Raw genomic sequence first — 23,055 nt, 5'->3', positions numbered from 1 at the left:
ACAAATGAACTCCAGAATCGCAGAAGCTTATCACAAAGGAAGTATATTTTAGTACATTTTTCCCTCATGCACTAATCTAAGGAGTGAGGTTCTGGGTCAGCTGGCGGGGCGGGGGCTGAAGCCCTCTCTGAGAACATTCGATCACTTGGCTCATGAACCATCTGCCAAATAGGCCACGGTTCCCAAGGTAATTTTGGGCACCAACATCCAGATGGTGCAAGGCGAAAGAGTTTGAAGTATTTCACATGGGAGATTTTTAGGGGCCAATCCAACATCATTTTTGCTCACCTTTGGGTAGAACTCTGTCATCTGGCCACAGCTAAATTCAAAAGAGGCTGGGAAACACAGTCAAGCTTTGTGGCAGAAGGTGGGTAAAAAACTTTATATATATATATATATATATATATATATATATATATATAAAACGGATCTAAATATATATATATAGTATATATTTATGTGCTATGCTGTGCTTAGTTGCTCAGCTGTGTCCAACTCTTTGCAACGCTATGGACTGTAGCCCACCAGGTTCCTCTGTCTATGGAATTTCCCAGGCCAGAATACTGGAGTGGGTAGCCATTCCCTTCTCCAGGGGATCTTCCCCACCCAGGGATTGAGCCCAGGTCTCCCACATTGCAGGCGGATTCTTTACCATCTGAGCCACCAGGGAAGCAACTGCACTCCAGTAAAAATTCTTTTTAGAAAAAGATGTAACCAGTCTCTACAACTTAGATATTTGTCAACAGCTAAGAATCTCTTCCTCAGATGTAAGAAACTGAACGGAGCAGAATGGATCTTTTCCCACTCCCCGCGTGGGAAAGGAGTGGGAGTGGGAACACTGATTTTCTTAGCAGCATCTCATGGTGGGTTGTGACAGAGCTACGACTAAAACTCAGGTCACCCTAGCCCCAAACCACTGCTGACATTCCCAAGACATTAAAATTTGCCAAGACTCTTCAAAATCCTCCACAGCAAAGATGCCCCTGAAACGGCAGGTCTGCACCAACCAACGCCAGCTTGGGCTCCGGTGCCCCAATTCTTGTTCCACGTGCCTCTCGGCAGTGCCCCCAGGGTCACAGGACACATCAGCACGCTGGGCCCACAGCAGAGACGTTCTGCACTCCATCCTTACCAGCTAAACTACGCCAACACTGAGTGCTGGACACTGCTTGCAATGCCCCATACTTCACTCAGGGGTCAGCATTCCTATGATCAGTTCCCTTAAATGATGACAAAAAAGAGGCCTTGGGAGGTGGATCAACGTGCCGAAAGGTCACACAACTGCAAAGTGGGGTAGAACCAGGACTGGAACCCCAGAGAACGGTCTGGCCTCAGACTCTGCACTCCATCCACGTGCTCCACAGCCTCAAGGTACAATTTCCTTTTTCAGGAAAGTGTCAGACAAAATAATGGACATTGAACAATGTGTTAACTTTCAGGCTCACAGGCTGCTTTCTGCCTGACTGCCATTTCCTTCCCTCCTCCCCAGCCCAAGTTTATAAGCTTTAAGCTAGAAACTAATCCCGATTTTCAAGTGTTTATTAGATTTTCTATAAAACCTCTTGTGAAGCTGGAATTGTAAAGGTCCTCTTGATTCTGGGTGTGTAGACTTTATGAAGTGTATCATGCTACCCCGTGACTCCTTCCGCAAGGCCTGACCCACCTGCAGTCTAGAAAACAAGGCTGAGTCCCATACACCCCGCTCTGAGCTCTGTGTAAAAACCCCAAACCTAGGCCAAGAAAGAGTCACTCCTGAATCACCTTTTTCCAATAAAGGATAAATACTTCTCACTATTAGCAGCTTACTATGATTCCTAATAAAGTTCTCATTCACTCGAAAAATACTCCTTGATCTATGCCATGTTCCAGGCGGTAATTTAGCCACTATAAATGAGAGTAATAAAACCAATGGCCTTGGGGATCTCACATTTTAGTGGAAGAGGCAATAAATAACTATCAGATAAATAAATAACAGAATTTCCTAAGTGTTTAGGGCTATCGAGAAAGTTGAAGTGAGGTAGGGGATGGAGTGATGTGAGGGTATAACTATCTCATAAAGCGTGGTCTGGAAGGTCCTCTCTGAGAATGGGAGATTGGAGCAGACACGTGATTGCCATGAAGGAGCCACCCTAGTGGGTCCTGGGAGAGGAAAGAACGTGTCCTCAGCAAGAATGGACTTGCTGGGTTCAAGGAACAAGGAAGGTTGGCGAGCGGGGCAGGGAGGGTGGAGGGACAGGCGCACACCAGGTAACACCGTCTTTTACACGCATTTCATTCTCAACATAACCGGAAGCCTCTACAGGACTTTAAACAGAGGGACGAGATTCCATTTATGTTCTGAAATGATACCTTGACTTACTAGGTGAGAATGGACTCTGGGAGAGCAGACATAGAGGCAGGAAGACCAGAAGAGATGCCCCTGGAATGGTCCTGGAGAGAGCTGATAGTGGCTTTCGCTAGGGCGGCCATGTTCCAGATGGGGAAAGTGATCTAACTCAGGATGTGTCTTAAAGACACAGGATTTACTGATGGACTAGATATCACACAGGAGAAAAAGAAAAAACATCATATCTCTTAGGTGTTGGGACAGAGCAGCCTGATGAAGGGTGGTGTCTGTGCCCAAGATGGGGCAGACTGAAGGAAGATCAGGTTGTTGTTGGCTGGCAATAAGTCACATGGGGCTGGTATCGAAAACACCACTTGGGGCAGGGTTTGAAACATCTGAGTCGTGAAAGTTGATGCATGGATTAACACTAGGATGGACAGCCTGGAGCTCCAGAGTGAGGAAGGCTGTTCAAGAGAGACAGCAGACACGGCAGCAAGAAGCAGGCTGAGAGTGCATAGCATGTGCTGAGTGTAACCGTATTCTGAGAGATGGGGAAGAAATATCCATAAGCCAGGACCAACAGTAAGGAGAACATCTCTTCACATCTCAGACCTCATGGAAGCAAGGACATGGGGAAAAAACAATCACCACTGATCTGACTCTGAAGTCTTAGTCGCTCAGTCATGTTTGACTCTTTGTAACCCTGTCGACCATGGCCTGCCAGGCTCCCCTGTCCATGGATTTCCCAGGCAAGAATACCGGACTGGGTTGTCATTACCTTCTCCAGAGGATCTTCCTGACCCAGGGATCAAACCCGGGTCTCCTGTATTAAAGGCAGATTCTTTACCATCCGAGCCACCAGGAAAGCCTGTGAGCTGACTCACGGAGTGGAAATCAGACAGGAAACAGCCAAGTTTCAAATGAAGCAAAAGCTGGGGGAAGATTCAGAGAAGAGACTGCGGATGTGAGGATATCCCTGACGACAGATCATAAAGACCAGAGGATGATAAGAAGGTTCGGGAGATTAGAGAGAGGTTTGCAACCAGGTCAGATTATTGGATGGACAGAACCATATGGTGATTAGAATCTAAAAAATGATACACAGTCTGGGACATCTCTGACTTCTGAGGTGGCTAAGATCACTGAGAAGTAAGATGCAGTAGGGTTTGTCCTGATGGTCCATTAAGAAAAATGAGTCATCAGTTCTAACTGCATCACTACCCTGGGTCAGCCTCCTAGATGTGTGTGATGGAGTCTAGGACCTGATAACCGGGAGAGGAACAATCATACCATGAGCATGTATGTGATGATTTATTTAAGACATCTCTCTATAACACCCAAGTGTATCCATTTCTGGGGCTGTTACAACAGTGCATTATAACCTGCACAGCCTGAAACAACAGAAAAATACAACTCACAGTTCAGGAGGCCAGAATTCTGAAATCAAGGTGCTGCAGACACGCTCCCTATGAAACCTATAGGGCAGAATTCCTCCCTGCCCCTTCTGAGCTCTGCGGCTTCCAGGCAACCTCTGGCATTCCTTGGCTTGCAGCCCCATTGCTCCAATCTGTCTTCATCATCACATAGTTAGCTCCCTGTGTGTCTACCATGTCTCCACAGGTCACCTTCCCATCAGGACACCAGTTGCATTGCACTGGGGTGCCACTGGACTCCAGTGCGAACTCTTCTTTATAACTACTTCCAAAGCAGGTCACATTCTGAAGTTCCGGATGTGAGGACTTCAGCAGAATTTTTGACTGGGAGGGAGTGATGCAATTCAATTCATGACACCCAAGTGCTATTTTTTTCCAGTTTTCATGTATAACGGCTGAATCCAATTAAACATATTTTGCATATATTCTCTTTCTTACTTTGTTCCTCGTGGGTTCTAACCAGTCAGAATTGTTTTGGATTGAGCTTTCCTGATAAGTAAATTTGTCCAAAGAAGATTATTCTGAGGGCAAGAGCACTTTTCCACTCATCCACTACATTACAGCCTGTTTGAAAGCCAGAGAAGATCAAGAAATTATTTCACACAAACATATCTCACTTTCCTCTGTGGGGCCAACAAAGCTTTATCTGAAGGTTGATGTCAGTTTTGTCATTTTCCATCAGTCTCACAGTTGCTGCTGCTTTCATTAAAAATTCTATTATTTTTAAAAATCCATCAGCAAGATGGTAAGATTAATTTATATGTACATAGTACAAGACAAATCTAACCTCTCTAAAGCTTTCTAAGCCAAAACATCTCACACTGACAAGGCAGCAAGTTGGCCAAATACACCCAAATCAACCCAAATAACTCAACCACATGAATCAGTGAGATTTGGGAGAAACAGATCATGAAGAACTCAGACTGCTATCTATAATTTAAACTACTTTGAGCCCTGTGGCACAGAGTTGCAGTGAGAAAAATGATTTCTGTGGTTCCTTTAGCTCTAACATCAATTTCTGTGGGCTTCCCTGTGGCTCAGACAATAAAGAATCTGCCCGCAATGCAGGAGACCCAGGTTCGATCCCTGGGTTGGGAAGATCCCCTGGAGAAGTGAACGGCAACCAACTCCAGTGTTCTTGCCTGGAAAATCCCATGGACAGAGGAGACTAGCAGGCTACAGTCTATGGGGTCGCAAAGAGTCGGACACGACTGAGTGACTGACACTTTCAAGATCAATTTCTCAGCCCAGGTACACCGGTCTTATCCCAGAACTGTACCAAATGCAGAGAGACCCTTTTATATTTTCAACATTGATATGGGGGTCCTGAGATGGCCTCTCAGTGAAGAGGTGAGGATGAGGGGAAATGCAGTCTCAGGGCTTCAAAGCTGGAAGAGTTTAATCTCTCTGCCCCACTTGAGTGTCATCCCTACCCTGCTTTGCCAGCTGAGTCCAATGGACCTGTCATGGCAGAATCAGTCTTCCATGGCAAAAAGGTCTACAAATCCTAAATCTGTACATCAGCTCCTGACCCCACTATTTGTGCCAGGTAACCTGTGCCAGGTAGGCTGGACAGAAAGGAGATCCAACCAGTCCATTCTAAAGGAAATCAGTCCTGAATATTCACTGGAAGGACTGATGCAGAAGCTGAAACTCCAATACTTTGGCCACCTGATGCAAAGAACTGACTCATTGGAAAAGACCCTGATGCTGGGAAAGATTGAAGACAGGACAAGGGGATTACAGAGGATGAGATGGCTGGATGGCATCACCAACTCAATAGCCATGAGTTTGAGTAAATTCCTGGAGTTGGTAATGGACAGGGAGGCCTGGTGTGCTGCAGTCCTTGGGGTTGCAGAGTCAGACACGAATGAGCAACTAAACTGAAATGGGCTCCAAAGATCCTTTAGCATAATTTTCCTTTTTTGGTAGGAAATTCATCTTGAGAGCCATGAACTGTCATAACTTGCTATCCAAGAATCTGTGATGAAAAATAAAGACCTTTCTCCCCACTCCATCTCTGATATAAAATAGCTCAAGAAAGTATGTGAACAAAAGATTCCTAGGATCTAAGCAGATGTGTAGGAGAAACATCCAGAGAAGTATGAGCTGGGTGAAGAGGCATTCTTCTACTCATAGATCTTCCAGAAGCCAGTCATAGCTCATCCATCAAAGTGTGGGCAGTGTTTAAGCTGCAATAGGTTTTAATGAAAATTGCTACATGTGTTACTATTATGTATACACATCCATTCCTATATGTTTACACACACACACACACACACACACACGGAAAGAGAGCTATAATTCTAGACTAAACTTTGTATACATTATTTCATTTTAACCCAAAGCAACCCTTTGAGGTAGGGAGTGGCTATCTTCCTTATACAGAAGAATTTGTAAAAACGGCCCAAGATGACACAGAGAAAGTCAGAGTTAGCGGAATCCTGTCTCCCAGGCCATTTTCTCTCTGGCACACCACTCCTGCAGGAATACCAATTAGAAAGATCTTGTCTGGTGAAGGGCTTTGTCTCCTTCAATTGCACTCCCCGGAAACACTCTTCCTGTTTCCTCCCTGCCTTTGGTTCCCACCTGTGATTTGAAATTGTATCTTAACCCCAACCAATTCTTCCTTTCCTAAAAATACTATCACTTGACCGTTTAAAAGATGTTAATGGCATTATTTATTTATTATAGCAGGATTCCATCAACCTGCTTCTGAAGAAGCAAAATAATCTCAAAGAATGCAAGAATAACGTTACATTTTACCCTTTAGTGGAGACTCTGAACTTAAAGAAATATGATGTTCATATTACTTAAAATTTTTTCAAGTTTCCCCAGGAGAGATGCCAATGGCCCTATTTCTAGTACAACAAAGAAGGGCATTAATAGGTTGAGCTGTTACCTATTCACCTCCCAATGCCTGGGCATCCAGATAGACTGGCTTGTGGAGTCCTCACAGGCTGGTGTTTCCATTGAAATGTGTTCAATGTGAACACTCCGTGAGAGAGCCCAAGATCGCTGATACCTGAAGCAAAAGGCTGGTGGAAGAACCTGGAATAAAATTCTTACTCTGAACAATCTATGGAGATTCTATAATTCTCTGATGAGAAGGGACCTCTAGAGGCCAGCTGGGTCATTCCTTATGCCTCCAGGTCACAGCAAACCACACCAAACCCTACACACTCCCATGATGCCACAGACCACACCAAACCTTACACACTCCCATGAAGCCACAGACCACACCAAACCTTACACAATCCCATGATGCCACAGACCACACCAAACCCTACACACTCCCATGATGCCACAGACCACACCAACCCTTACACAATCCCATGATGCCACAGACCACACCAAACCTTACACACTCCCATGAAGCCACAGACCACACCAAACATTACACACTCCCATGATGCCACAGACCACACCAAACCTTACACAATCCCATGAAACCACAGACTACACCCTTACACACTCCATCATGCCACAGACCACACCAAACCTTACACACTCCATCATGCCACAGACCACACCAAACCTTACACACCCCCATGATGCCACAGACCACACCCTTACACACTCCATCATGCCACAGACCACACCAAACCTTACACACTCCCATGAAGCCACAGACCACACCCTTACACACTCCATCATGCCACAGACCACACCAAATCTTACACACTCCATCATGCCACAGACCACACCAAACCTTACACACTCCCATGATGCCACAGACCACACCAAACCTTACACACTCCCATGAAGCCACAGACCACACCCTTACACACTCCATCATGCCACAGACCACAACAAACCTTACACACTCCATCATGCCACAGACCACAACAAACCTTACACACTCCATCATGCCACAGACCACAACAAATCTTACACAATCCCATGAAGCCACAGACCACACCAAACCTTACACAATCCCATGATGCCACAGACCACACCAAAACCTTACACACTCCATGATGCCACAGACCACATCAAACCTTACGCACTCCATCATGTCACAGACGAAACCCTTACACACTCCATCATGCCACAGACTGCACCAAACCCTACAGACTCCATCATGCCACAGACCACATCAAACCTTATACACTCCCATGATGCCACAGACCACACCAAACCTTACATACTCCCATGATGCCACAGACCACACCAAACCCTACACACTCCATCATGCCACAAACCACACAAAACCTTACACACTCCCATGATGCCACAGACCACACCAAACCTTACACACTCCCATGATGCCACAGATCACACCAAACCTTACACACTCCCATAATGCCACAGACCACACCAAACCCTACACACTCCATCATGCCACAAACCACACCAAACCTTACACACTCCCATGATGCCACAGACCACACCAAACCTTACACACTCCCATGATGCCACAGATCACACCAAACCTTACACACTCCCATGAAGCCACAGACCATATCAAACCTTACACACTCCATCATGCCACAGACCACACCAAACCTTACACAATCCCATGATGCCACAGACCACACCAAACCTTACACACTCCCATAAAGCCACAGACCATACCAAACCTTACACACTCCATCATGCCACAGACTGCACCAAACCCTACACACTCCATCATGCCACAGACCACACCAAACCCTACACACTCCCATGATGCCACAGACCACATCAAACCTTACACAATCCCATGATGCCACAGACCACACCAAACCTTACACACTCCATCATGCCACAGACCACACCAAACCTTACACACTCCCATGATGCCGCAGATCACACCAAACCTTACATACTCCCATGATGCCACAGACCACAGCCTTACACACTCCATCATGCCACAGACCACACCAAATCTTACACAATCCCATGATGCCACAGACCACACCAAACCTTACACACTCCATCATGCCAAGACCAAACCCTTACACACTCCATCATGCCACAGACCACACCACGCCCCCCATACCCATTTCCTAAAACACTTTCAGAAAGAGAGTTCTTGTGCCCAGGACAAAGAAGAGCAAAAAATGCACTTGGTTTCTGGGAATAGACGAAGAAAAGGAACAGAATGGGGAACGTCCTTTGTTACAAAAAGAGCAGGCCTAGAAAACAGACAAAACCTGTCCAAGCCCAGACACTGCACCTGACCGTGGGGAAACGGCTGGGAAATGGCTCTCTCGGCCTTCCAGTCCTTTGCTTTTCCGACGTGTAAAACTGGAATCATAACTGGCTCTGCCTCGTGGCGCAGCTCTGAGTGTTCAGAATGTCTCTGCTGGTAGGGTGCTCAGTGCCTGCCTGACACATTGTCCCACAGAGTCACAGGCAGAGCTGATACAGGCTAAGAATGCTGACTTCAGTGGCTGAGAGGAGAAGCAGTTGGGAGAGAGCTTGGTAGTAAACGCTGGCCAGGTCCGTTGGAGGCATCCCAGGTGGCGTGAGGCCTGTGCACTTAGAAGTGCAAGGTGACCTTGTCTCAGGCACACAGGTAAGCAAGGGCTCACAGTGTGTGATGCGGTGTGGGCTGGGCGTCAGCTCCTCCTCACTCTGCAGGAAGCCCTCCTTGTGTGAGCTGATGGTCACCAGTCTCACTATCTGGAAAACTAGATGGCTGAACCCCCTGGTCTCTGCCATTCTTTTCTCAAAAGAAAAGAGAAGCATTTCTGCAAACCACCTAATCTTATAGGTGAGGAGTCCCTGAGAACCAGGCTGTCGCTCTGCACCTTCTTCAGGTTTTCCTATGAACCCACATGCCCTTTTCCTTCCGTCCAGCATTTGGCTGCGTTTTCAGCTTTCCCATTTTAGTTTTTGGCTCCTTAACAGGCTGAGTGTGCTTCCAAGAGCCTCCCTCCACAGTCCCATCTGTCCAGGCTCTTCTGAGCCTCGGTCCCCCAGCAGGAGGCCTGGCAAAGTGAATGCACAGAGGTCCATCCTGGGAGGGGCCAGGGCAGCACCCGCTTCCCAAGGGGCATTGCTATTCTGCAGGAGTTAACTCAGAAGCAACGAATCAATAGTTACACGACCAGACACCCACTGACAGCAGCCTCCAAACAGACAGAAAGAAAGATGGGCAGAGAGGCGCCTTTCTGTGCCCCTCTTTATCTTGAAAATGCTCATTTCCCTGAGATCTATCTGGGGCTGAGTACATTCTCAGAGAGTAGCAGCTCTTCAAAAGCTTAAGGACTGGGCAGGAAAGTGACCTGGCAGAAAGATAGCATGTGTCATGGGCGCGGTTATGAAATAGCAGACAATTGACAGAGACCATCTGTGATCTGGACAGAAGGACACCAGTTCAATGACTTTTGTGTAGCTGTGCCCTCCTCAAGAGCACCCTCATGCCCAACACAGCATGACCCAGACAGAAATGACATTGAGCCAGGAACACACCCAGGCCAAGGACAATACTGGGCCAATGAGGACAGAGGGCAGAGAGGGCAAGGAGGAGATGGTGAGCTCAGACCCACATGTCTTCCTCCATTCATGCAAGCGCTACATCCTGAGCACCTAGCATCTCCCAGATGCTGCACAGGATAAGACAGGAAAAGACAGAGAAGACACCGAGCCCCAAGGAAGTTACAACCCAGGTGGGGAAGACAAACCCACGAGCACATAACCAGACACACAAATGGAAAAACTGCTCTGAAAATAATCCAGGATGACATGCCAGCCCAAGCCTGGTGGAAGCGCTAGGGAATCACTTTCATCTGGGTGTCAGGCTAGAGGGAGGGGATTCCATCTGAGCTGAGGCCAAAATGATGAAGAGCCACCGCCGTGGGAAGAGCTGAAAGAGGGGCACCACCACAAAGGGAGCCACATGTGGGAAGGCTTCTAGCAAGAGTAATCTTTCTGTGTTCAAGAAACAGAAAGATCAGGGTTGTCCACAGCACAGCAAGGGAAGGAAGCCAGGCTTTATTAGCAAAAACCCTGGTCCAAGTCATGCACTAGGAACTAGGGACAGAAAGCTGAAGGCAGCATAATTCTGGCTTCAAGAGGCCACGCAGTAGCTGGAGAGACTAACAGAGGACCCACCAGCTTTCAGAATGAAATGTTAAAGGCTTTCCAAACCTGAGTAACACGCTGCAGCCTCCTGCAGCAGAAGAGGCCCCACGGGGTTCCTCAAGTACGGAAACCACATTGTTCTCTGCTATCCCCTGGAACTGCTATATGAAACCCCACTTCCGTCTTATACATTTCTCAGACTTTTTATTCTTTACTCACTTTTTTTTTTTTTTTAAATAAAACATCCCGCAGCGGCAAAGCCTCGAGTCTAGGGACAGGACAGAAAGTATAGCTCAGCTCTGATACCCACTTACCAGATCTCACCCACGGAGACAACTGACTTCACCAGTTGCCTCATTTGGGGAATCTATGAAAACGTGACATGCATCATCAAAGTTGTCAAATGATATGGTGACATTTAGTGATAGTCTAATTAATGAGAGCCACACAGCTGATATCTCAGGCTCCCCGATCCCATCAGAGCAGCACAGTCATGTCCACTGGGAGGGGGAAACTGTTCTCTGACCACAGGCAGACCACCCATCCACGCATTAATGGACACAACATCCTCCACGGTTGATGACCTCTTCGACCTCTGCGCCCAGAGCCTGGCCTTGTGAGTTGGACCCAAGGTCCTGGGTGAGAAGCCTCAGCCTCAAGCCTTTCCAGACCCAACATCCAGCTCACGCCCTTCAAGTAAGAACCATTCCACACATCTTGGTTGGACCACAGTTGTATGGAGACTGGGTGGTGTTTTGTTTTGTTTTGTTCAGTAGACATCTGCGGGCACATGGCGCTCCGGGCAAAACAAATAGAATCCCTGCTTCCAAGAGCTCGCTGCTCCCCAGCCACAAGGAGAGGGAAAAAGGGAGATGAACAACACTGCAAGACAGGGCAAGAGAGAGAACGAGTGGGGAGACACCGAGCACTCGAGAAGAGTCATCAGGAGCGCATAGGACACGCTGGGGAAAGCTCATCCTGCAAAGTCACGACTCGGCTTTCCAGCTGGGCCACTTGCTAACGAGTGATCTTAGGTCAATTCCCCTCTGTGTCTCAGCGTCCTCATCTATAAAACAGAGATGCCTGCGTGTGTGCTAAAGTCACTTCAATCATATCTGACTCTTTGTGGCCCCATGGACTGTAGCCGACCAGGCTCCTCTGTTCATGAAATTCTCCAGGCAAGAAAACTGGAGTGGGTTGCCTTGCCCACCTCCAGGAGATCTTCCTGACTCAGGAATCGAACACACGTCTCTTAGGTCTCCTGTATTAGCGGATTCTTTACAACTAGCACTACCACCTGGGAAGCCCAAAATGGAGACTTTGGGCTTGCAATTTGAGATGTAATAGATTATTACATCTATTTCAGAGAGTTGTTGTGAGGATTCATTGCGAATAACTGACCAGTAACTGATAAGGTGAAGGTGAAGTCGCTCAGTCGTGTCCGACTCTTTGTGACCCCGTGGACTGTAACCTACTAGGCTTCTCTGTCCATGGGATTCTCCAGGCAAGAATACTGGAGTGGATTGCCTTTTCCTTCTCCAGGAGATCTTCCTGACCCAGGGATCAAACCGGATCTCCTGCATTGGAGGCAGACGCTTTAACCTCTGAGCCACCAGGGATTACGATAGTAACTGATAGTACTATGCATTTATTTTGGAGAAGGAAATGGCAACCCACTCCAGTATTCTTGCCTGGAGAATCCCACAGACAGAAGAGCCTGGCAGGCTATGGTTCGGAGAGCTGGACATGACTGAAGCGACTTAGCATGCACACATGCATGCATGTATTTAACATTATTACTACTGCCGCATAATCTGGCTTCCAAAGCTCCTAGCTGTGCACCCTTAATCAAATGATATAAACTCTCCAAACCTCAGTTTTAGCATCTGTAAAATGGGGATGATCATGGCACCTACAATCAGAGGGGTGGCATTAGGGTTAAATGTTTATGTTATGAGTTTGGTGATAGGTGAGATAGTGTATAAAGCACTTAGAATACTCCTTTAGGACATAGTGAGCACCCAAGAAATTTAGGTTCATATTATAATTATTATTGCACAGTCTATTGTATGAAACCTCACTCTTTTGTAAAAATATGCATACAGACTATTGGCAGAAGGGCAGAAGGAGCGGAAGACTGCAAATTGTCTGTAATTCTATTCAGACTGTGGATGCCATACTAGGTGAAAGGGTTTCTGGTTCTTCCACAAGGATCATTAGAGCTAATTGGAGGAAATAAAACCTCCTAAAAAGTTCCCTCACATTAGAATCTGCTGCTGAAGCATGCATTCTTTGGGGACTGCAAAAGATCCTCAAAAAAAAACGAAACTGGTGAGAACAAAGCAGAATAAAATGAAATTAGAGCAAAAAGTCCTCTGCTGGTTGAGGAGAAAACTACAAGCGTGAACCTCATGGTCACCCATGGTGACTTGGGGAGGATGGCTCCCCTGGCAGAGCTGGGGTGGTCAGGGTGAGCCCTGACCTGGGGTGGGTAGCTTGGTGACATATTGAATCAAGAAATAAGGAAGGGAGGAAAGAAAGAAGGAGGGATGGGGAGGGAGGACAAAAGAAAGAAGAGACCAACATACACACAAAAAACCCAAAGGGAAATAACCCAGAGCCCTGAACCACTACAGAGTTGCAACCTGGAATCAGGTTATGTGCAAATTTCGTGATTTCTGTGCAAACAAAATACATTCTGAGATTTCCTACTTGCTTCTCTGCACAAAGAATCACAAGAGGCTGAGCCCATGTTTGAGTGCTTAAGGGCTTCCCCTCCACGGAAGTGCACCCCACCATGGCAGCCCTTCCTCGTCCAGTGAGGGAGGGCCTGCGGAGGACCACGCCCATCCTACAGAGACTCGAGCACCCCCGTTTCCGTGCGGCCCAGCTCACATCCCCACTCAGGCCCGCAGCCAATGGGCTGGTGTCAGGCAGATCGCCGCTACTCTAACCCCCGCCCTAGAGGGCTCCCTCCACTGGGAGGGTCTCTCTGCTGCCTGATGGGAAGACAGTCAGCCCCAGGGGCTGCCTAAGTGTCAGAGGGTGCTCCAGGAGGCCTCTGCGCCAGGGCTGGGCTGTGGAAGCCCCACGGTATCCCACTTCTTCCACCTACAACCAGTCAAGACCAGTGAGTCTAAACACACGTCAAAATGCAAACGTGAGAGCAGAGAGAGACAGAGAGAGAGGCCCAGAGAAAGCCAGCAAGAGGCATGGTAGTGAAGACAAAGAGAGAGAAGCCAGCAGGTACACGATCATGCGATTTTTCAAGAGGAGCTGCTCCTACCCAGGCCTGGCCCCGGGCGGAACATATGCTGGCAGGGTCCTGATTCTCCTGAGCCTGGGGGCTGCCTGCCAAAGACCACACCCCGGCCCACCTATATCCCCTCACTGTTCCTATACTATGGGAGCTACTGTTTGCAAGACCCCTTGGTCTTGCTTCTTTATCTCCTAATGTCTACAGAGCTGACTACCTTCCACCTTCTTGAAAGTACCATTCCATTCGTGTCTACAGTGTTCTCCGATACGACTGTCTCCGTCTTATCTCCTGGGGGCTACATCTTGCAGCCAGAGGTTGGGGGACAAAGGGCACATGCAGAGGACACTACATGCCATTCACTCTATTGCTTCAGAGGCTTGTTTTTGTGTTTCTTTCTAAACAGTCTGAGATCTTGACACATTTGAAGCCTCCATGAAATCCTTTACAAAGCAGACACACAGCTATTTCGGGTATGAGACAGTCAAATCTTTAACCTTTGCTCAAAATCGTCCATAATTCAGGGTTCCCTGGAAGAGGTGGATCCCAGAACCAAAGAAAACCTAGCAATCCTTGGGGGCATGGGTGTTAGCATGCCAGAGACAAAGGAGCATGGGTGCCTACAGGCTTCGACAGGCCCTTAAATCACACCCCTCCTCCGGCAACATCCTGACAAGTCAGCTCTGTAACCCATGCCCCTTCCTCAACGTTTTCTATCCCGTGGGTATTGCCTCATGCATCATCCATAAACCTTAGAAGGACAGTCACAGAAGGGGTAAAACAGTGGCTACCAGCACCAAGGTTGTCTCTCCAAGAATCTTCATGCACAGAGAATGGGAATACTGCCACACTGTCGCGCAGTCAGCTCAGCGGTGGCCCAGTCTGGGAAACTTTATTTAAGCAAGCACATCTTTCTTTCCACGTACCTTCTTAACTTCTACCTCCTGCGGACTCTCATCAAATTCCAGAGCGTAAGATCCCCACTCACAATCACTGATATTCTGTGTGGCCCTCCTTTGTGTGATATGGTTTGTAGACACTAGAAATTGGAGTTAGCATTTCAGGAGGCAGGGTAGAAAGAGAGACAGGCTCATCCTACCTTACACAAAACATAGCCAAGATTCTTCTTCTCTTCCTCCTCCAGCTCCTATCAGCCTGAACCCCAGAAGTCCATCAGGATCCGACTGAAAAATGAAACCCCCTTTCCGTTGGGTAGATGAGCTTTACATACACTGCTGTGGAGGACAGCACCGCTGACAGAGCAAGTGACATTTTCCAAGGAGAAGTCAGACTCATCTCCATGGCTTCTATCTCAGGGCCATGTTCAGATAGAGAAAGCGTGTCCCTCTGGTCACCAGCTCGAGGCACGAAGGTGCCCCAGGAAAGCCCAGACACAGTCAGACTCAGGACAAAACAGCCGCTCGACCAGAGTATGGGAGCTGGCTGGCAACTTCCCATGGCATGGGCAGAGTGATGGCATTCACAGGAAGCCAGACCCGACCTCTGGGACTCATTAACTTCAGAGAAGACTGCTCACGCTGAGCCCCAGCCAGGCCCCCAATCACCACGCCACCAGCTTCAGGCAACAGACGCTCAGCGCTCAGGACACTGGCCTCCATATCAGAGACCCCCTGGCCCAGCGGCCCTCCTGCTTACCAAGTCCTGAGCCAAGGAGGCCAGGTTTGGGAAACAACTCATCTCTGAAACCGCTGAACGTTTCCCCATGACCACCACCTTCCCAGGCAGAACACCCAGCTCAGCCATTAAGTGGGCAGCCCAGCGAAGCAGCGAAACCTCCCTGCAGGAGCTCCACAGTGCACACCTGCACCCCTAGCGCTCTACCCCCACGTCCCCTCCACAAATCACTGTCGATTCAGAGAGGGATGGCGGCTCCCTACCTGAGGGTGGCGCTCTCCCCCTGCCGGACCGTCACGTTGTCCATCGCCTTGGGGAAGGTGGCATCTCCGCTGCGCACGGGCACTCCTGTGGGTACAAGGAACAGCAGCCTGAGAGACACGACCACGAGGCACTTCCAGGGCAGGAACAGGGACCCACAGACCCCCATCCTCGACAGCCACAACTTCCCAGAACTCCGGCGGCGGCTCGGCACACGCCCCCCAGGCGCGCACAGGAAGTGGGTGGGGTGGGGGAGCGAGCACGGGGACCCGGAGGCGCGGGCTGGAGAAAAAGCGCGCAGACTCCTGCAAGTAGGGTGTTCCTCCCCAAATCGAGCCTCAGCGCTCCAGCCTCGGAGAAGCGGTTTCCACGGAGGACATCCAAAGGGGGCTGCCTCGGTGCTGCTTGGCCGAGAAGGTGGCCGAGAGAGGAGAAGCGCCAGACAGGTGCGAAGGTGCGGGCACGTCTCAGGAGCCCCTTCTTTGCGTTAACAGTTCAGGCATGGCACTTGGGAGAGGAGTAAGCACTTTGGTACTAGAAGGGGACAGGGGGTGGGTTAGATCCGGCCACCCAGAGATGATCTGAATTTCTCAGTTCCAACAAGGGCAGATCCAATACTTTCTTTGTAAGTTTCGAAGGAAGGATGGCCAGCAGATAACAGTCTGTAACAATAGCAGAGCCTCAAAGTGGAGCACGCAGAAGGCGCAGGGGTGAGCCAGCAGGAGAGAGAGGCTACGCCGGGCTTCGTGCGATCCGGACGGGGGTTGCTGCGGCAGCCGCCTCGGTCAACTTCCTCCGAGCCCAAATGCGCGCTGCAGCCGCCGCGATGCGGCGGGTCTTGCCTGGGCGGTCTCTGCGGCGGGGGCCCCTCGCTCGCTCGCTCGCTCGCTCGCTCGCTGGGCAAGGCGAGGCGCTGCCGGCCCCGGAGCCGTGCGGACGCCACGCTCAGCGGCCGCCCCCGGCCTCCGCGCCGCCGGCCTCCCGGGAGCAGCCCCGACGCGCGCGGGCCCCGACCGCCGGGGTTGTCATGGCAGCAGCTCCATCACTGACCGCCGCTCTCCGCGGTGCCGGCGCCGAGCGAGCGGGCGGACCGCGCGCATCCCGGCGGGCGGCGGGCGCGGGGCGCGGAGCGCGGGCGCCCACCTTAACCCCCGCCGCGCCGCGCTGCGGCCGTGCACGAGCCCGGGCGAGGAATTTAACCATTTCCCTCTTTCAGGAGCTGTCATTTCCAAATTAAGAAGAAAGGCAAAGTTACCACGCGGTCTTAATAAGCCCGAGACATCTTAATAAGGGTCGCAAACTAATTAACTAGGAAAGGAAAACCCTGAAGCATGCACGTGTGCACGTTTAAAATTATCAGATTAATTCATTAGCGTCTAGAGTAAATTTAAAGTGTTGGGAGGATGTTTTAGAATAATTCCATTTATTATTCAATACTCAACGCCCACCCCACCAACACCCCCCCCCAGAAGAAAGCTCCTTCAAACATCATTCTAAATAGAAATCTTCCATATATAAAACCAATGCAAATTCACAGAAGCCTCTTAGCGTGCGAATCTGGCAAAACCACATCAAAATGTTGGTCAAGTTCCGACACTGACTTACATTCTTCTTGTTCTGTCGACATGAAAAGATGCTGGCCCTGCAGAGTGCTCATTTCAGATGAATGAGTGTGAGCCCCTGGCATTACTGATACCGAAGATTCCCAAGTGTCCGGGGCTTCACACTCTTGCAGAGACAGTTTCATTTTAAGAGGTGGGTTTTTCAAATTCTTGAAACTCAGGGGAAAGCTGCACTGGCCTCAGTTCCTGTCACTTCTCTCTGGCTGCTGTGTGCCCACCTTTGTATGTTTCCTCTCACTTCAGCTCTGATGGAATGTGGCTTCTTCCCTCCTGGGCCAGGCTCCTGAGCGAGGGGGGAGCCCCGAGCTGCACACAGCCCACCCCGCATGCCAACACCAACATGGTTCTCTGCTTGGGGACTCCTGTCTGAGCTCCCTGCACTGACCCAGATTCTCCCTGGGGAAAGAGAAGAGGCAGTGTGGCTTTGTTTTTCCCCTGGACTTTCTCCCAAATCCAACCAGGAGGCTATTTTTTTTTTTAAACAACTATTAAAAAGCAACAATAACAATAAAAAAAGTGTTCTTCCCAGAGGCATCCAGCCATCGCCAAAAACAAACTGATTTATTCCAACTAAATCACTGTCATATAAAGGTCCTGGTGCCATAAAGTCCGTGTATCTTTCAACCGATCATCCCAGGTGAGTGTAGATAACATGTGTGTGAATGATGCACAAGCATTTCACTCCTCATACCCCGTGCCCACAACTGCCCTGGGTTGGAAGGGATGGAGGTGGGTGTGCAGATGTAGAAGCCAAGCAAAGTAATGAAGACTGAGGAGGTATGGCTTCCTCTCTACAGGTGATCAGAAAGTGTGTGTTCACACATGCTCAGTCGCTTCAGTCATGTCTGACTCTTTGCAACCCCATGGACTGTAGCCATCCAGGCCCTTCTGTCCACAGGATCTCCAGGCTAGAATACTGGAGTGGGTTGGTCATGCCTTCCTGCAGGGGATCTTCCCAACCCAGGGATGGACCCCAGGTCTCCTACATTGCAGGTGGATTCTTCATCCATTGCGTCACCTGGGAAGCCCCCAGAAAATGTACTACCAGGTAAAGTTGAGCAACTCACACTGAAGTTCATTAGGCCCATTTCCCCCTTGTTTCCTCTGCGGACTATTCCAATATTAAATTCTCAGGGAAATCCATCCGCTACTTTTAGCTGGTGGGGTCATTTGATACAGAACACCAAAAAAAGAAAAATCAATTGTCAACTTGTGACCACAAAGGATGACTTTGCTCTCAAGAAAACCAAAAACGATGTCTATGGGGAGCAGGAGATTTTGTTTATGTTTTTGAAAGAGGAAGAGAATTAACCAATTTCAGCACCAGCCCATTCTTGCTAGACCCTATTTTGTCTCGATATTTGCAGTGGGAAATCTCGGGGAAATAGGAAATCGCATGATTTCCCCAAGCTCAAATGTTATATGATAGCAGATGTTAGGTGTGAGATCATGATTGAATTTGGGGTTCTGCTGAATTTGGGGTTCTCCCGTAGGGCTAAGGAGTTACCTCTGACCATCCACCGCCACTGTAACCACCCCTCCAATTCCTCTTGGTAAACAGGTCTTAGCACCTCAAGTAGAAACATGCATAGCAGTGGAGAAGAGAGAGGGACTCTTTCTGGGGTTTGGAGTCATTTTCCTCCAGACTTGAGAATGGCAGGCATGACTCCTTTCATGATAAATTCTCATCCTGGCTCTTGCATCTAATTCCCAGGTAGGTACAAATGAGCATTAGTTTTTGCATCTCGGAATGTGGGTAATGACAACAACCAGCCTTCCCGAGGGGCCTACAGACATGATTAACTCTACGGTAAAATACTTAGAAATCCATTTAAGGTGGAAGATGGTTTATTAATGTATTTTCCCTGCCACTGCTTCATTATTATAGCCAGGCAGAAAAAGAACTCTTCTCACAGGCTCTGTAGGATGTTCGGCTTATACCAGTCTGCAGGCACTTGGTCTGAGATAGACACACCGTCTTTGTGTCTGGCTGGGGAAGAGACAGTGGTGAGCTGCAGCCTCCTGTCCTGGCCAAAGGAAACCCAGCAGAGATCAGGGTGGACAAAGAAAAACCACTGGCAACCTCATAGCTGCTTCGTGGACCCAGGGATCCAAACTTCATTCAAAAATGGAAGTTGAGAAAGTGGTGAGAGGTCAGAGATGCTGGCACAATTAACAAGGCAGGATCCATTTTATTGAAACTCGTGATTGAAGCGGTTTGAATAGATGAAGATCAAAATCACATGTCAGCTCCCGTCTCATCTCCTAATCCCTAAATATAACCAACACTTAGTGGCTTATCTTATATCCTGTCTCTTGCTTCATAAAAACTGCTGGATTTATTTTTTTTTATTTTTTTCCCAGCATATCCAAGTTAATGAAAAAGGAATGACAGTCAGAGCAATTTCATTATTTGTGTTCTTTATAGAAACAACTTCCTTTCTACCTCCTGGAAAGAGGATTCCTAACGAGCGCCCACCTCCACCTTCTCCCCTCCATGCCCCCCGCCCCATCTCTCTCTGCACCCCCCTCTTCCCTCCTGCATACACATATACTGTACACATAAATCAACTTGTCACAGCTTGTCTCTGTGCTGACAGCTGTAATTGCTGCAGGTTATAAAAATATCTATAGGACAATGCCTTTCAAGCTCTCAGGCACACACATACACACTCACATAAACTAAATGAAAGAAAACAATCATATTCCCTTTAATAATCCTGGGACTGCAAAGGAGGGGGCACGGAGGAGCTTGCCGTGTGGACTGGAGGGCTGGCAGGCAGGTGAGAACGTGGAGGAGATGAAGACTCCTGGCAGTGGCAGCATCTCCACACTAAAGAAGGGATGGAGAAGGGAGCATTTGCCAATGGAAGGGAAATTGGCTGTTTTTGTTTTCCCCTGTGTTACCTATAGCAAGCTGGGGTTGGTTGAAGAGCCGTGAATTCTCCATATACACGAGAGACCGAAAGAAGAGCTCTCGCCTGAGACGTGCCAGTGCTGCTGCTGCCTTCTCTAAAAAGGCGAAAGGCCCCCCTCTCCTGGTGGAGATTCCAAATAGGAGCTCAGGCGAGAAGACGCCGCTTGCAGGATGGTTGGTGGTGCCAAATGGACATCAGGATGTTTAATCAGGAGGGGCGGGGTCCAGCTGGATCAGTGATGGCTCTAGGGGAGTGGGGAAGGGCTGGGCTCGGGGAGAATGCGTGCTCTTCTGTCCTGCAGAGGATCAAAAAATCATTGTTCATCCGGGCTAGAGTCTGGTGTGTGAGGATTTCAGAGGGAAGAGCCAAAGAACAGCTTGAAGAAGGGAAAGAAGCTTTGGAGGAAAAGAAAGCAGTCATGAATGGAGAGAACTGAGGAGGAAGAGAACAAGGGCAAAGGTGAGGCTGCTCGTGGACTTTGAGAGCCATGAAACTTTGTAAGTTACATCAAGAGGAGAGGTTGTCAGCAGAGCAATAGGCAGACAGAAAAGGCAAGAAGAGCCAGGCAAATGAGCAAAGTCAAAGTGACATCAAAGCAAACGCCAGATACCCAGAGGGGAACAGCACTAGAGTCAGGGGTCCTGAGAGGAACCATCTCTCCTTTTCTACGTTTAGGGTCATCTTAAGAGCCTAGGGTCAGAGAATGACAGAATGCTAGGGTCAGAGGGCACCTTGAAAGACGTGTAACCCACTCATTTCATAAGGAGGTGGGGAGTGAACCCAGCAGAGAGGACCCATTGTCATGGGAATAAAGTTAACAACTGGTAAATCAAGACTAGAACTCAGGGCTGCTGGACACTGCCCTGTTCTCTTGGCTGTACCTGGCAGGTAAGGACACTGCTTAAGAACTAAATGATAAAATATCTCCCATGGCTGCTACATCTGTGCAAGAGAGAACCACAGAAGTGTTAACTATTATTGCCCGGTATCGATACTTCTGAGTGTCTGATTATTCAACTGAATTCAATGTAGCCAGGAAACGTTGAAGGTAGCCACGTAGACTTTGAGCTCTTCCTATGGAGCAGAAAGTTAGAGATACAGAGAGGAAAGACATCACCTGCCCTCAGTTTGCCTACAGTTGAGTGCTTTCAGGTTTGTGCATGGTTCTTTTTGCGTTTATATCCCTGGAAGCCGCTGAGAACAGTCTTATTGCCAAGAATGAGTTGAGATGTGCCTCCTAGTTAGGAACAGTCGATCCCATTTCATGTGTCCAGATTTCCAGCTAAGCTTCATTGGAAGTGGCATTAGGGTCTCCCTAGTGGTTCAGTGATGAAGACCCCCACTTCCAGTGCACGGGGTTGGGGAGCTAAGATCTCACATGACTCATGGCCAGAAAATCAAAACTTGAAACAGAAACAATATTGTAACAAGTTTGACAAAGTCTTTATAAACGGTCCACATCAAAAAAAAAAATAAAAATCTTTTAAAAAACAAAAATAAAGTGGCATCGGAGGTGGTGGAGTACGCTCAAGGATTTTAAAATTGTAGGGAAAACATTCATCTACTTGACAAACCGCGTTTTTAGTGCACTCTAAATGCCAGCGATGCACTAGGTGGTGGATTTCAGCTGTGGGAGAGAGAGACAAAAACAAAACCATCCTGTGTCTATAACCCTCATTAAGGACACTGTCCAGCAGGGGAGACAGATATGAAAGTAAGAACTCCACAAGACAGTAGGCACGATGGTGATAAGCACCGTGGGGAAGTAGAAGAGCACGCGTGCTAGAAGGTTCTCTCAGAATCAGGAAGATCAGGAGATGAAATTGGGACTTCATAGTGAGAAAGAGCTGAGTGTGCAGGTGGCGTGGGCAGGAATCTAGTTACAGGCTCGCCAGAATGTGCACAACCAGAGATGGGAAGGAGGTTGGGCCGAAGTTGCCTTTTATATTCAGACTGTGCTCCCTTAGACTGAGGGTGGGGACGTCTGAAGTGCTCTGTCTGATTCGAAAGCCCTAACTGCTTCTTCGTCCTGTGTTCCTGCATTCATTGATTCACTCAATACATATTTATCGATTAAGAGTGACCAGCGGTTTTCGACTCAGACAGACCAGAAGTCAAACTTTGTCTCCATCGCTAACTGTGTGACCTTGCGGGAATAACCCCATTTGCAAAATAGTGCTCAAAATGGTACCTACCACGAAGGAGTGGTGTGAAGATGCTATGAGGGTCTGATGGACAGGGGTTAGCAGAGGGCCTGGCAGCTGCAGGCCTCCCATGCGGGGACCGAAAGGGGGCCACGCGTGTGCAGCTGCAGGCCTCCCATGCGGGGACCAAAAGGGGGCCACGCGTGTGCTCCCCTCCTTCAGAGGGGCCTCAGTGGGATATTCATCCTGAGAACCCAGGAGCCGCCATTTCAGTGTTGGGAACCGTCCCTGGGCACATCCTGAGGGTGTCTACCCGGAGCAGGGCAGAAACTTCATGCTGAGATGTGGTCAGAAAGGGCAGTCGCTGAGCTTCAAACCAAGGCAGGAAATGGGTGACCCTCCTGTTCCCACCCCAAGGTCTTGAGAAGCACACAGGATCCGGGCCC

At 48.8% G+C, this 23,055-nt stretch overlaps 1 protein-coding gene across 4 annotated transcripts in view; it reads right to left on the bottom strand.

Moving 5' to 3' along the window:
* NTM (neurotrimin) overlaps positions 1–16,094 on the bottom strand; it is a 409,668-nt gene extending 393,574 nt beyond the window's left edge. For all 4 annotated transcript variants that reach the window (XM_068976205.1, XM_068976206.1, XM_068976207.1 and 1 more), the window contains exon 1: positions 15,928–16,094. In XM_068976205.1, coding sequence (XP_068832306.1) covers positions 15,928–16,094 — 167 coding nt within the window. The remainder of the gene's footprint in view (positions 1–15,927) is intronic.
* Positions 16,095–23,055: the final 6,961 nt, after the last annotated feature.

The sequence above is a fragment of the Capricornis sumatraensis genome, chromosome 8, assembly GCF_032405125.1.
Source record: "Capricornis sumatraensis isolate serow.1 chromosome 8, serow.2, whole genome shotgun sequence".
Lineage (NCBI taxonomy): Eukaryota > Metazoa > Chordata > Mammalia > Artiodactyla > Bovidae > Capricornis > Capricornis sumatraensis.
The sequence above is the reverse complement of the archived record's forward strand: the minus strand, read 5'-3'. Positions and strand labels throughout refer to the sequence as shown.